The sequence below is a fragment of the Arvicanthis niloticus genome, chromosome 6 (genome assembly GCF_011762505.2).
Source record: "Arvicanthis niloticus isolate mArvNil1 chromosome 6, mArvNil1.pat.X, whole genome shotgun sequence".
NCBI lineage: Eukaryota > Metazoa > Chordata > Mammalia > Rodentia > Muridae > Arvicanthis > Arvicanthis niloticus.
The window spans coordinates 38,866,393-38,878,152 of record NC_047663.1 but is presented as its reverse complement, the minus strand read 5'-3'; the positions used below and the strand labels follow the sequence as shown (position 1 = coordinate 38,878,152).

At 46.6% G+C, this 11,760-nt stretch overlaps 1 protein-coding gene across 1 annotated transcript; it reads left to right on the top strand.

Moving 5' to 3' along the window:
- The first annotated feature begins 4,194 nt into the window (after positions 1–4,194).
- LOC117710933 (schlafen family member 2-like) lies at positions 4,195–9,951 on the top strand. Its single transcript, XM_034506253.2, has 2 exons — positions 4,195–4,676; positions 8,432–9,951. Exons 1-2 carry the CDS (start codon positions 4,627–4,629, stop codon positions 9,513–9,515), a joined length of 1,134 nt encoding a protein of 377 aa, XP_034362144.1. The 5' UTR covers positions 4,195–4,626; the 3' UTR covers positions 9,516–9,951.
- The last annotated feature ends 1,809 nt before the right edge of the window (positions 9,952–11,760 follow it).

The following is an 11,760-nucleotide window of genomic DNA, read 5'->3' as shown; positions in this document are numbered from 1 at the left end:
GAAGACACAAGTTTCTGACCTGGATTTTGGCATGGAGATCTTGAGGCATAGTGGCCATGAAAAGCTTAGGTAATACATGCCTTTAATCCCAGGAGACTGAAACAAGGAGATCTCTGAGTTCAAGATCAGCCTGAGACAAAGCAAGTCCTAGATCCAGGTGTGGTGGTACATACCTTTAATCTGGGCCACACCTTCTGCTGGAGACCTATGTAGACATTGGAAGAAGGAAGATACACTCTTTGACTGCCTGCACTTACTTGCTAGCCCATTTGTTAGAACCTACTTCTACAGACAACCAGCTGAAACAAAGGGCCTCATGGGACTGAGCAACTACTAGATTCTTGGACTTCCCATTCATAGCCGCCCATTGTTGGGTTAGTTGCACTAGAGACTGTAAGTCATCACAATAAATCCCCTCAATATAGAGAGACATTCCATAAGTTCTGTGACTCTCGAGAACCCTGGCTAATACAGGTAGGAACTGAGGGATGCTGGGAGAACCTGGAGGCCATGGCCGGCTCTAATATGTTAATGAGTATCTCAGTCACCCAGTTTGTCCCAGGTTTGAGACCTAACAGCCATGAGCACTATGGGGGTGAAGCAGAGGCTCCAGCTTGCTCCACGGGCTTGGGGAAACCAGAAAAATATAAAGAAGGCTGGAGCCCATCAGTGTTCTTTCTTACTCCACCTCTTCTCCATCCTCCCATTCCTCCTCATCTTCACATTCTTCATCCTCAACTCTATCCTTCACCCTTCTCCTCTTCCACCTCATGTCCTCTTTCTCCCTCATCATCTACATCAGGAACCATGGAATTCTTAAAGGGCTGGAGCCAAACACCGAATCCAACGAAGTCTCCTGTCTCAAGTGCACCTTGGATGTTCATCCTGCAGACTTATGCTTTTCTGATAGGTTATATTCCTTCACCACTAGTGGAATGATCTAATTCAAGCCAGATTAGAATATATTAAAAACAGGTTTGTTGGGAAGCTGCTCTTGGATGATCAAGTTCACTGGCCCCAAGGAAGAAGGACAGGGAAGTCTCCATGGGAAGGAGGCCCCGGGGAGGAGAAAGAGAGAAAGGGACACACAGAGAGATGTTGGGCCTTGGACAAGGTAACTCCATTTAACCTGTTACCTTCAGTCAGGTAGGACACAGGTAGAGGGCGAGATTAACAAGTCTCCACCTCCAGAGATTTAAATATTAATGAATTATCAAAAGGCCAGGGGCGTAGCTAATTAAGTTATTCCCTCCCCTTTCTCCCTTCCCTATAAGATTGGTCTCCCCTGGCTTTTGGCGGGGGAAGCGCGTACCACTTACATCTATTAACCATGTCATGAACAATAAAGCTTTGGAAAACCGGACTCCACGTGTCCCATGGTCTCTCCGCCTGATTCCCAGCTTTTGGAACCCTGGAACCTTGTCGATGCAGCCGCCGGCCCGCCCACCGACAGCTGCGTGAATGTGGGACTCTCCGCTGGCGATGTGGGAAGCCCGCCCTGGACCCTGATGCCGGACCGCCCTCGGACCCTGCCGCCGGACTCCCTCCCCCTGACCGCGAGATTTCTTCCCCACAGAGAGAAGAAAAGGAAGAGGAGGAAGAGCAGGAGGAAGAGAAGAAGGACGAGGAGGAGGAAAATGGGGGCAGGGTATGCCAGGTAGGGACTGAGGGATGCTGGGAGAACCTTGAGGCCAGGTCTGCTCTTATGTAAAATATGCACCTCATATGTAAAATATGTGCCTCAGTCCCTTGTCCCAGGGTCCAAAACCAACCACTTTCCTCACAAACTTTCCAGATTTCCTTTGGATTTCCCCAGACTCTCAAGGTGGCTCCATCAAGATTCAGATTCGATTCATCAGAGAGAACTTTAGTTTTGAAGCAGTGAAACCTAACTGTTGTATTTCTGTTACCTCATCTCTGGTTAAATAACATGTCCTTTCTTCTCCCTCTCTCCATCCAGTGCAGACACTCCTGGATGGTTAATAAATGTGGTTACCCTATAACTCGGGGCTTGGAGATGAACTTAGATCAATTTTGAAACAATGGTCGGCGGAGTTTGTTCTGTTTCTGGTCTTTCTTCAATGTGTTGGGAGTCCGGAAAGCCAAGACAAATCAAGCAGCTTGTCAGGAGAATTCAGCAAAGCAATCTCTGTATTTCAATTAGGCAGCAAAAACTGACCAGTCAGGAACAAAGGCGTTGTCACTCAAGTCAGGAGCTGACTGTGTCCCTCAAGGGAAATTGCATCGCATACTTAAAGGATGAGACCACAGAAGGAGGTGGAGTGTGGTGGCCTGTATTCTTGTATAGTCATATTTTGACACAAGGGGTTGGGCAATGGAATCTCCATTGTGCTTTGCTCTGACTCAGGGAGGGTGGGGGTGGGGAGGTAGGCGGGGCAATTGTCAGTCACAAGACAGGAGAAAGCATTGGTGATTAGTTGGTGATTAGGCCTTATTTGAGCCACCTGGCTTCAAGGTCTCTGACTCAGAGGCCTGGTAGCCATGGCACGGCACCACCCCCCCCCACCCCCCCATATTTGGCCTGTAACTCAAGATGAGAAGGGAACAATAGAGCTGGCTCCTGGCTGGGATCAGGAACTAAGCTGGACCCTGTCAGCAGAGGGAGAACTTGTCCCTGAGGTGGCTGGACTCAGACAACTGTCTCCTTACAAATGCTCTCCTGGCTGGCTTCTTCCTTAAGCCTGGACCCTGCACTTTGTACTTGATCTCAAAGTTCCAGAGTTTGCTGCAGTTCTAATCCCTGACCTTTGGAGTTGAATTGCTTTTCACTGACTTTGGAACTGAACCTTGGCTCTGAGGAAGGACTGGGAGACAAGCAAGGAAGAGGGAGGGGAGAGGAGAGGGGAAGGAAAGAAGACAACTGGGAAGTCTGCAGGCACACAGAGCATGAGCACCGGACTCTCTCCACCCAGCAGCCTCCTCTATCCAGATGCTGCTCCTCCCTGGCTTCCCCCACTTTTCCTACCCCTCTTCTTTTCTTCCTCAGGTCCCTCAAAGCCCTGGTTGTTGGCTTGCCCTGGCCTCTGGCTAGTCTTGGGACATTCCTTAGAAATGGGAGGGTTCAGTCCTGAGCAAGAGGCTGTGCTGGGGTGGGGGAGGAGTTCAGCTGTGTTCAATTCATATGCTCATTGGACTGGCTTGGCTAAGCCTCACCCCCTAACCACTTCCTCTTATCACCTCCTGATACCCAAGCACAAAGGGGGATTTTTTTTTGTTCAGTTTCTGGGTGTTGATGCATCTATTCCCCTTTAAGTTTTGCATGTTTTCCGCAACCCTCGCCACCTCCGGAAAGTTTCTACACTTCATCTCTTAAATTAGAGATCAAAAAAGAGATTCTAAAGGTCTCTGAGTCAGTTTCCTCAGAAACTGGTGGTGACAGGCAGTGAAACAGCCCACATGGAAGAGCCCTGGTTCTGGACCCTTAGGGTGGAGTTCTGGGCTGCACTTCTTCTGGAAGGCAGAAGAGTCTGGAGTAGGAATGAGGTGATGCTCCCCATACAAAGAGATACACAGCAGAGAAGCCCCAGTGAGCTGAACATCCTAAGCCTGTGATTTGGGGGTGTGGGAGTGCAGGCAGTTGGGTAAGAGAGGGAGACAGTGGGCGGAGCAGGTGTAAAAATGTAACAAAGGAACTGAATATTGTGTTCAGTTCCAAAGCACTCAGAAACAGAATCAGTTACTTTTTTTTTTTTTAATTCACAAGTCAGTAATTTATTTTTTCTACAAGTCAAAAATTATATATTAAGACTAACATAGTACTAAAACATGCAGTTAAATTGTAATAAAAATTAACATCCTTGAAAGTTTAAAATGCATGCTGACAATATTTCTTTTTTAAATATGTTTTATTGGATATTTTCTTTATTTACATTTCAAATGTAAATGAAACCCTTTCCTGGTTCCCGCCCCTCACGCCCCCTCCCCCTGTCCCATTCTCCCTTTCCCCAGAATCAGTTCTTAAGGCAAATTTTGATGTACTGAGTTAGGGAGGTGTTACAGTAACAAAGTGGCAGGAGAGGTGTAGTGCTTTACTCTAGCTCTGGGAAACCCATAGAGAGTATTCCCAGAGGGCTCTAGGAATCTGGGGGCAGACAGGATCCTCCTTTTCCTGCCAGGGAGTGCTGTGCCTGTCTTAAGCCCTGGACTGGAGGGATTCTAGAGGCCTTAACAGAGAACCTGCTCTTTTAAGCAAATGAACTGCCTGCTGCCCTGGGAATGGTTGAGGCACTTAGCAAGTAAAAGATCTGATTGCTCAACTGGTGAGGTTTGTGTTTCATTCTGACCAATGGAAAACCCCTGTGGTGGTTCCTTCTTGCCTAGGGCTTTCACTTCCTGGAGGGAGGGTGATTAAAGACATTCACAGTTCTGGGATTTTCAGTCTTCCACCAGAGCTGAGATGGGATCCATCTGTGCAAGGCTTTAATGCAGCAAAGAACAAAGAACTCAGGTGGGCTTAGAGGCGAGCACACAGCCAGGGTGGCAGTTAGAACTCTTCCAAGTATTAAAGCCCACTGTCGAAGACATCTGCTGGCCAGGACTTGTGGCAGACAGAGGGTCTTTCTCAGGTGACACTAGCCTGCCTCACCAAGGGGGCTGTCTGCTGGCATGGGCACTGGACTTCAGGCAACTGAGCAAGGCAACGACAGAGCTCAAAGGTACGTGACCACTGAATTACAGCCTACTCAAGCCCCACCCCTAATGCCCTTTCTGTCTCTCACTTCCACTCCTGGGTACAGTCTAGTTGCTCTGGGACCATCTGGGGGGTCATCAGTACAACCCACCTCTCTCTGGAACTTTGGTTAGTTTCTGTCTCTACTAGGAATCTTGGCTCCTTAGAGTCTTGATAGCCCATTTTAAGAAAGTGTTAACAAACTGGCTGTGAAGGGCTTGGGCAACCTGGTGAGCTGTGGAGGAGGGCAAATGCCTGTGTCTTCTTGGGTGGAGGGAGGGCTTAAGAGTCCAGGGAGAGAGCTCAGGTTCTGCTTAGTCTGAGCCTGAACTATAGAGGCAGAGGGCATAGGATAAAAATGCAAGCCAGGCATTGTGTACTTTTGGCAGGTCTGTGCCCTGGTGTATCCCTGACAAAATATGTCACACAACAGATCTAGTCTAAGAGGTTTATTAGGAAGAGAGTGAAAGGTACCTCAGAGTTGAAACATAAAGGAGAGATAAGGGCAGACAGGGAGAGACATGCAGACAGAGGAAACTGGAGACACACAGCAGCTAAGGCTCTGCTCAGCTAAGACCAGCTCTGCTGGTCTCAGGAGCCTCTTGAGGGTTCCCCACCTGACCTGCTGGGGAGATGAGTAATTATGACCAATAGGGAGGGAGGAAGTGGAACTGTATTCAAGATGAAAAAATGAGGTAGGTGCTAGAGCCCTGCAAAGCTTATAATGTTCTCTCAAACCAACTGCAAAACAGTTTCAGAGGTGTGGGAAAATGCACCATCTCTCCTTATTCTCCATGAGGCAGCTACTGCTCCTGCCTCTGTGTCTCCCTGCCAACCTGCAATGCCCGAATCTGGGTGCCAAGTTCTTGCCCTCTGAGAACAGCTAACAAGACACTTTAAATTCCAAACCAAAGTCTCAGAGAACTTTCTTCAGCCAACACTAGAATTTCAGGGGTGGAGTGGGGGAAGGGGGCAGGGGGGATGGGAATCTGAATGGTAAAGCAGACCTAAAACTGCAAGGTTGGTTAATGAGTTTACATGCCTGGGTTTATAGCGCACCTGTTTGCTTTTGAAGGAAAAAGTCTCAGATACCTGCCTAAAAGATGCGCATTTTAAATGAACGACAATTTTTCTTAGTCACAGAGGTACCAGTGCAATGGCCAGTATTGTAGGCTAGCCCACAGCTCCTGTAAATGTGACTGCACTATAGACCTGTGATCTCTGAATTTTCCGGGGCTGGGGATGTCATGACCTTTGTTCTTTTGTACTTTGGTGTGAGATGTGGTGCTGGCTGAGAATAGGGGATGCTGGGTGAGGGCCTGGGAGGGAATGGGGAAGAGCATGGAACAGGGTGGGCTGCAGCTTCTGACTGGGCAGAACTGAAAGGACTTTTGAAAGCTTGCTTTTGGTTTTGGTAGGTTTGAACAAGAAAAAAAAAAAAAAAAAAAAAGGTGGTGGCTTAACAGACTGACTATTGTAGACATTTTTAGTCCATTACCACGGTTTCTACCCTGCTGTGATCATTCAGTTCCCGGATAAAAGGCCCACACAACTTTATTTACAACAAGCCTTAAACAGCACAAGAGCTGGGCAGATATCTACTGTCTATGCGGTTAGAATCTACCTCCCTATTGATAACCCCGAGTATTACTTACTGTGTTTCATCTCGGCTCCTCTGAAATCCAAGTGGCCAGCCCTCGGGACTACATTTTTATGAACTCATCTGACTCATGGCGGTGGCTTTTGCACTTTCTTCCTGTTTCTCCTATCAGGCCCCAACCTGCCTCTGTCTCTTCTGCCCAGCTATTGGCTGTTGGCATCTTTATTCACCAATCAGAAATAACTTGGAGGCAAGGTCACATGCTGTTCCTTGGGCCTATGTGCAGACTCTTGTCTTAAGGAACCAATATTAGCATCAGAGTACAAGTGGCATCAGGCTAACCCACAACAACTGACAAGCAGTCGGTTATGCTGGCTATGTGTATGTCAACCTGACATGTTATAGTCAATCAACTCAGAGGAGAAACCTTGATGAAGGAAATGCCTTTGTAAGGCTGGGCTGCAGGCAAGCCCATAGGACATTTTCTTAGTGATTGATGGAAGAAGGCACAGCCCACTGTAGGTTGTGCCATCCCCTGGGTTGGTGGTTCTGGGTTCTGGAAGAAACCAGACTAACCAAGCCATGGGGAACAAGCCAGTAAGCAGCACCCCTCTATAGTCTTTGCATCAGCCCCTGCCTCTAGGTTCCTGCCCTGTTTGAGTTCCTGTTCTGACTTCCTTCAATGATGGAATGTGATGTGGAAGTAACCTAAGCAAACCGATTCCTCCACATCTTCTTTTTGGTCACAGTGTTTCATCATAGGAATAATAACCATAACTAAGATATCAAGTGAACTTATGAAAGTAGAATTTAATTTGCTTTAGGGTTTTAGAGGGTTAGAGTCCATGGTAACAGAACTGCTGAGAGCTCACATCTTGAATTGAAGAGAGAGAGAGAGAGAGAGAGAGAGAGAGAGAGAGAGACAGAGAGACAGAGAGAGAGACAGAGACAGACAGAGAGAGACAGAGACAGAGAGAAAGACAGAGACAGAGAGAGACACACAGAGAGAGACAGAGAGAGAGAGAAAGACAGAGACAGAGAGAGACACACAGAGAGAGACAGAGAGAGAGAGAAAGAGAGAGAGAACGCTAACTGGGAATGGGTGAGTCTCTTAAAACTTCAAAGACCATCCCCAGTGACATACCTTCTCCAACAAGGCCACACCTGCTATATACTTCTCAAACATTTTCATCAACTGGAGACAATTGTTCAAATATATGAGTCTATGGGGGCCATTCTCATGCAAAAACCACTGACACAAACCTACAGTTTATGCTTTAGCAATCCATGTGCCGGGAAAGTAGGTGGATACCAGCATCTATGGCTCTCAGTGGCATTTCCAGATGGAGACAGAGGCTTTCCCTTATGTGGTCGGTAGAGCAAATGGACAGCCTTCACATCTGGACAGCCTTCCTAAGATAGAAAAAGATACTGGGATTAAGGAATAGTAATCGCTTGTAATGTTTGGAGTTTAGAGGACAGAGGTCAATGTCAGATGTCTTTGTATTGTTCTTCATCTTATTTACAATCATAATAATCATAAATAATTTGAAACTGGGCTGGAGAGATAGCTCAGGGGTTAAGAGCACTGGCTGCTCTTCTGGAGCACCAGATTCACTTCCCAGCACCAACATGGGGCTAACAACCACCTGTAGTTCCAGTTCTTGGGGATACGATCCCCTCTTCTGGCCTCCAGGGTTACTGCAGGCACATGGTACATCCATGCAGGCAAACCGCCAATAGACACAAAATAAGCACGTTTACATCACTGCATAACTAAAGCCTGTGGTACAGAAAAGACCAATACAGATTCCACTGAGGGATTATTGAAAGAAGACTGAATACAATATTAAGGACCAGAAAAGAAATGAGAAAAGATTAAAATGGGATTAAAAATTTGAACACGCTCAACTATACCTGTAACATTACATCTAAAAACTAGTAGGCATAAAAGTTCTGCTAATAAGTGCAAAGTCTGCAAAAAAAAAAAAAAAAAAAAAAAAAAACCCAACCATTTCTCTACCTGCACACTGACTGAGCCCGTGGAGCCTATGACCCGAGGACTGTGCTGTTGGTCTCACGGTACAGAAGATGCTCTCTCCTGGTTAGCTCTCATTCTAACGTCTCTGTCTGTTTTCCAGGAATGACATTCAGCTGGAAAATGCAAAGGCTGCTGGGAAAATGGACATCAGCGTCGATCTGGAAGCCACATATGCTAAGCTGGGTCTAAATCTAGGAGCAATCACACTTGGAGAGAAGGATAGAAAGAAAATGAACTCTACCCTCAGGAAGAAGGAGAATGAAAACATCTCTCTAGCTGTATGTGCTCTCCTGAATTCGGGAGGTGGAGCCATCAAGGTTAAAGTTGAAAACGAAAATTATAGTTTCATTAGGGATGGCTTGGGACTAGATTTGGAAGCCTCTGTTTCTAAATGCCTGCCGTTTGTCCAGTGGCACCTGAACTTCTCGGAGAGCGAAGGCTACCTTTATATCTACGTGAATTCGTGGAGCCAGGAAATCTTTGGACTGCCTATTGGCACCCTGAGAACCAATTTGTATGCGAGGAGCTTGTCATCCTCCATGCAGGTGAGTGCTGACGCTGCTCTAGAATTTCTCCAGGACCTGGAGGAAACTGGAGGGAGACCCCGTGTCAGATCGGAGTCGCCTGCAAGTAGAGCCTGCCCTGGGGTAGAAGAAGAATGTCACCTGGAGGATTTGGCTACTGCACTTTTTAACAAGACAGAATTTCAGTACAAGGAGACGTTCCACTTTACCAGATCCACATACGTTGAAGTTACATCGCCTTCCGCGAAACGCCTGCGAAAGCACATCAAAGGGCTCCTCCCTCGGACTGTTTCTGCTTTCGCAAACACGGATGGGGGATATTTGTTCATTGGTTTGGATGGCAAAACCCAGCAAATTATTGGTTTTGAAGCAGAGAAGAGTGACCTCGAGCTTCTAGAGACTGAAATAGAAAAGGGCATCAGACAGCTGCCTGTCACTCACTTCTGTGAGGAGAAGGAGAAGATCAAGTACACATGCAAATTCATCGAAGTGCACGAATCCGGAGCTGTGCGTGGATATGTGTGTGCGCTCAGAGTGGAGAGGTTCTGCTGTGCAGTGTTCGCTGCACATCCTGAATCCTGGCACGTGGAAGACAGCTGTGTGAAGAGGTTCACCGCAGAGGAATGGGTGAAGCACCAGATGGATGCCCCAGCAGGTTGAAGGAGGATTAATAACCAGGCTACGAGGATTGGAGAGATGACTCAGTGGCTCTTCCAGAGGTCCTGAGTTCAATTCCCACCAACCATGTATAGTGGGATTGAGAAACTGAGAAACCTAAGCAGAGGCCGGGAGACCTAACTTTAGACAAAGAATCGGGTCCAAGGTGAAACATATCCGGCCAACTGCAGCTGCTGGGAATTAACAAGAAGGGTTGATAGTCACTCCTCTTATGTATGGGAGTACACTGTCACTGTCTTCAGACACACCTGAACAGGGCATCAGATTTCCATTACAGATGGTTGTGAGCCACCATGGTGTTGCTGGGAATTGAACTCAGGAAGTCTGAAGGAGCAGTCAGTGCTCTTAACCACTGAGCTGTCTGTCCAGCCCCTGCTGCCCTTTTCTAGTGTAAATAAATATTTGAAAAAAAAATTCAGCCTCTGCATCAGTTCCTGCTTCCAGGTTCTTGCCTTGTTTGTATTCCCCTCCTGACTTCCTCTCACATTTGACTACCCTATGGAAGTGGACCCCAAATAACCCCTTTTCTCCACCTGCACTTTGGTATTGATGGCTCATTGCAGTGATAGAAACCCTAAGTGTGACACCTGCTCTATGTAATGTGTGTGTGAATAAATTCGTACTGCAGCCCACTGGCTGTGCTCTAGGTAGTGGGGGCAAGGATGGTGGTATCACAGGGTGGGTGAGGTCACTGAATCTCAGGTGTGGGTCAGACTGACTGGACCAGGGAAAGAAAACGGGGGAAACACAGATGGACACTTAGGCTTTTTTTTTTTTTTTTTTTTTTTTTTTTCATTTATAGAACCTAGCAATCAGAAGGGCATCTTTTGAGAGAGATGAAGAGGCAATCAACGATTGAATGTGACAACCTACAGGATACAACTATGGAAATGACACAATGAAACCCATTATCCTTTATGCTAAAGATAAACATAACCTAGACTTGGTAGCACAGGCCTGGAATCTCAGAACTGGGGAGGAGAAGGCAAGAGGTTCAAGCATTTAAGACACTTGTGTACTCTGCTTTAAAAAAATGAGGTGAGACAAAGAAAGGAAAAATAGGTTAGAGAAATAAATATAAAAGCAACAGTTTAGTAAACATTGAAAAAGAGCTGCAACATTGTGTTTTCCAGTGTATCCTTAGATCCTTCTGAGAAATGGCCTCAAGTCAGAACTTACTTTCTTTTTTCTTTTTATTGGATAATATATTTACATTTCAGATTTTATCCCCTTACCCCATTCCCCCCCAGAACTTACTTTCTTCCCCTGATTTTTAGTGTTCTATGAAGGAGGAAATGACGGTTGATGTTTTTTTTCCCCTTTGAGGTTGAAAAGCACAGAGGGAATGAGAGTGTTCTGTTTTTCTTTTCTGAGAAATCGAAACCTAACATGAAGAAATGAAAACCTAACAAGGGCAAGGCCTCAGAAAGGAAGTCAAACCTGGCCTTTTGCCTGGACTTGCTTCCCTCCTCCTGAAGGGTTCCACCCAGCTCTGTCCAGCTCTGTCCAGCTCAGTCCAGCTCAGGACTCCTGAACAGGTTCCTGGATGTTTTCCTGATCAGGGTTTCAGAACCTTTCTCTGTTTTCAGGAGAGCAGATGTGTGGGACTTCTTAGTTCCCCAGGTAAATCCAGATTATTTGGAGAGATTACACCATACACTCTCAATAGAAAGGACGGTCAGAAAAGAGACCCAGGAACTGAGAGGTGCAGCCTGCGCTGTGGCTATAGAGGCTCCAGCTACACCCGTGTTTGCGTGGGCCCGAGGAGGACACGTTGCTCCATCTTTTCACTAACTGTGGGATAGAAGATCAGTTCTGCTGGGTGGGAGTGATTAAACCTCCCAGGCCCAACACAGCTTTGCTTTCTCTAGTCTTCACTTGGCACATTGCTGTGACTTTTCTTAGGAAGATATGAATAAACTCATTTTCATCCCAGATGGGCTCTGAACACAATCCAAAGAATTAACTGTACCCCAGTCTAGCTTGGTGAATTGAAGATATTATGGGGTTACTTACAGTACTGTGGATCACACCAAGGCAACATATTATCAAAAGTGAAGGGTGTTGTGGGTAATGGTTCAGGGAAGCTGTATCCTTCCTACCCACCCTACAAGGGGTGTTCCCCCAAGAGAATCTCTGTTTCTCTTTACCGAAAACCTTAGTGTCTGTAGTTTTTGAATCAGTTATTTTGGAGCCATCTTCTGGAGAGTTGTGATAGCTGATTATC

Coding starts and splice junctions, on each gene's coding strand:
- LOC117710933 (XM_034506253.2), top strand. CDS start 4,627: ATGGGCACTGGACTTCAGGCAACTGAGCAAGGCAACGACAGAGCTCAA. Junction 4,677..8,431: donor GGCAACGACAGAGCTCAAAG/GTACGTGACCAC, acceptor TCTGTTTTCCAG/GAATGACATTCAGCTGGAAA.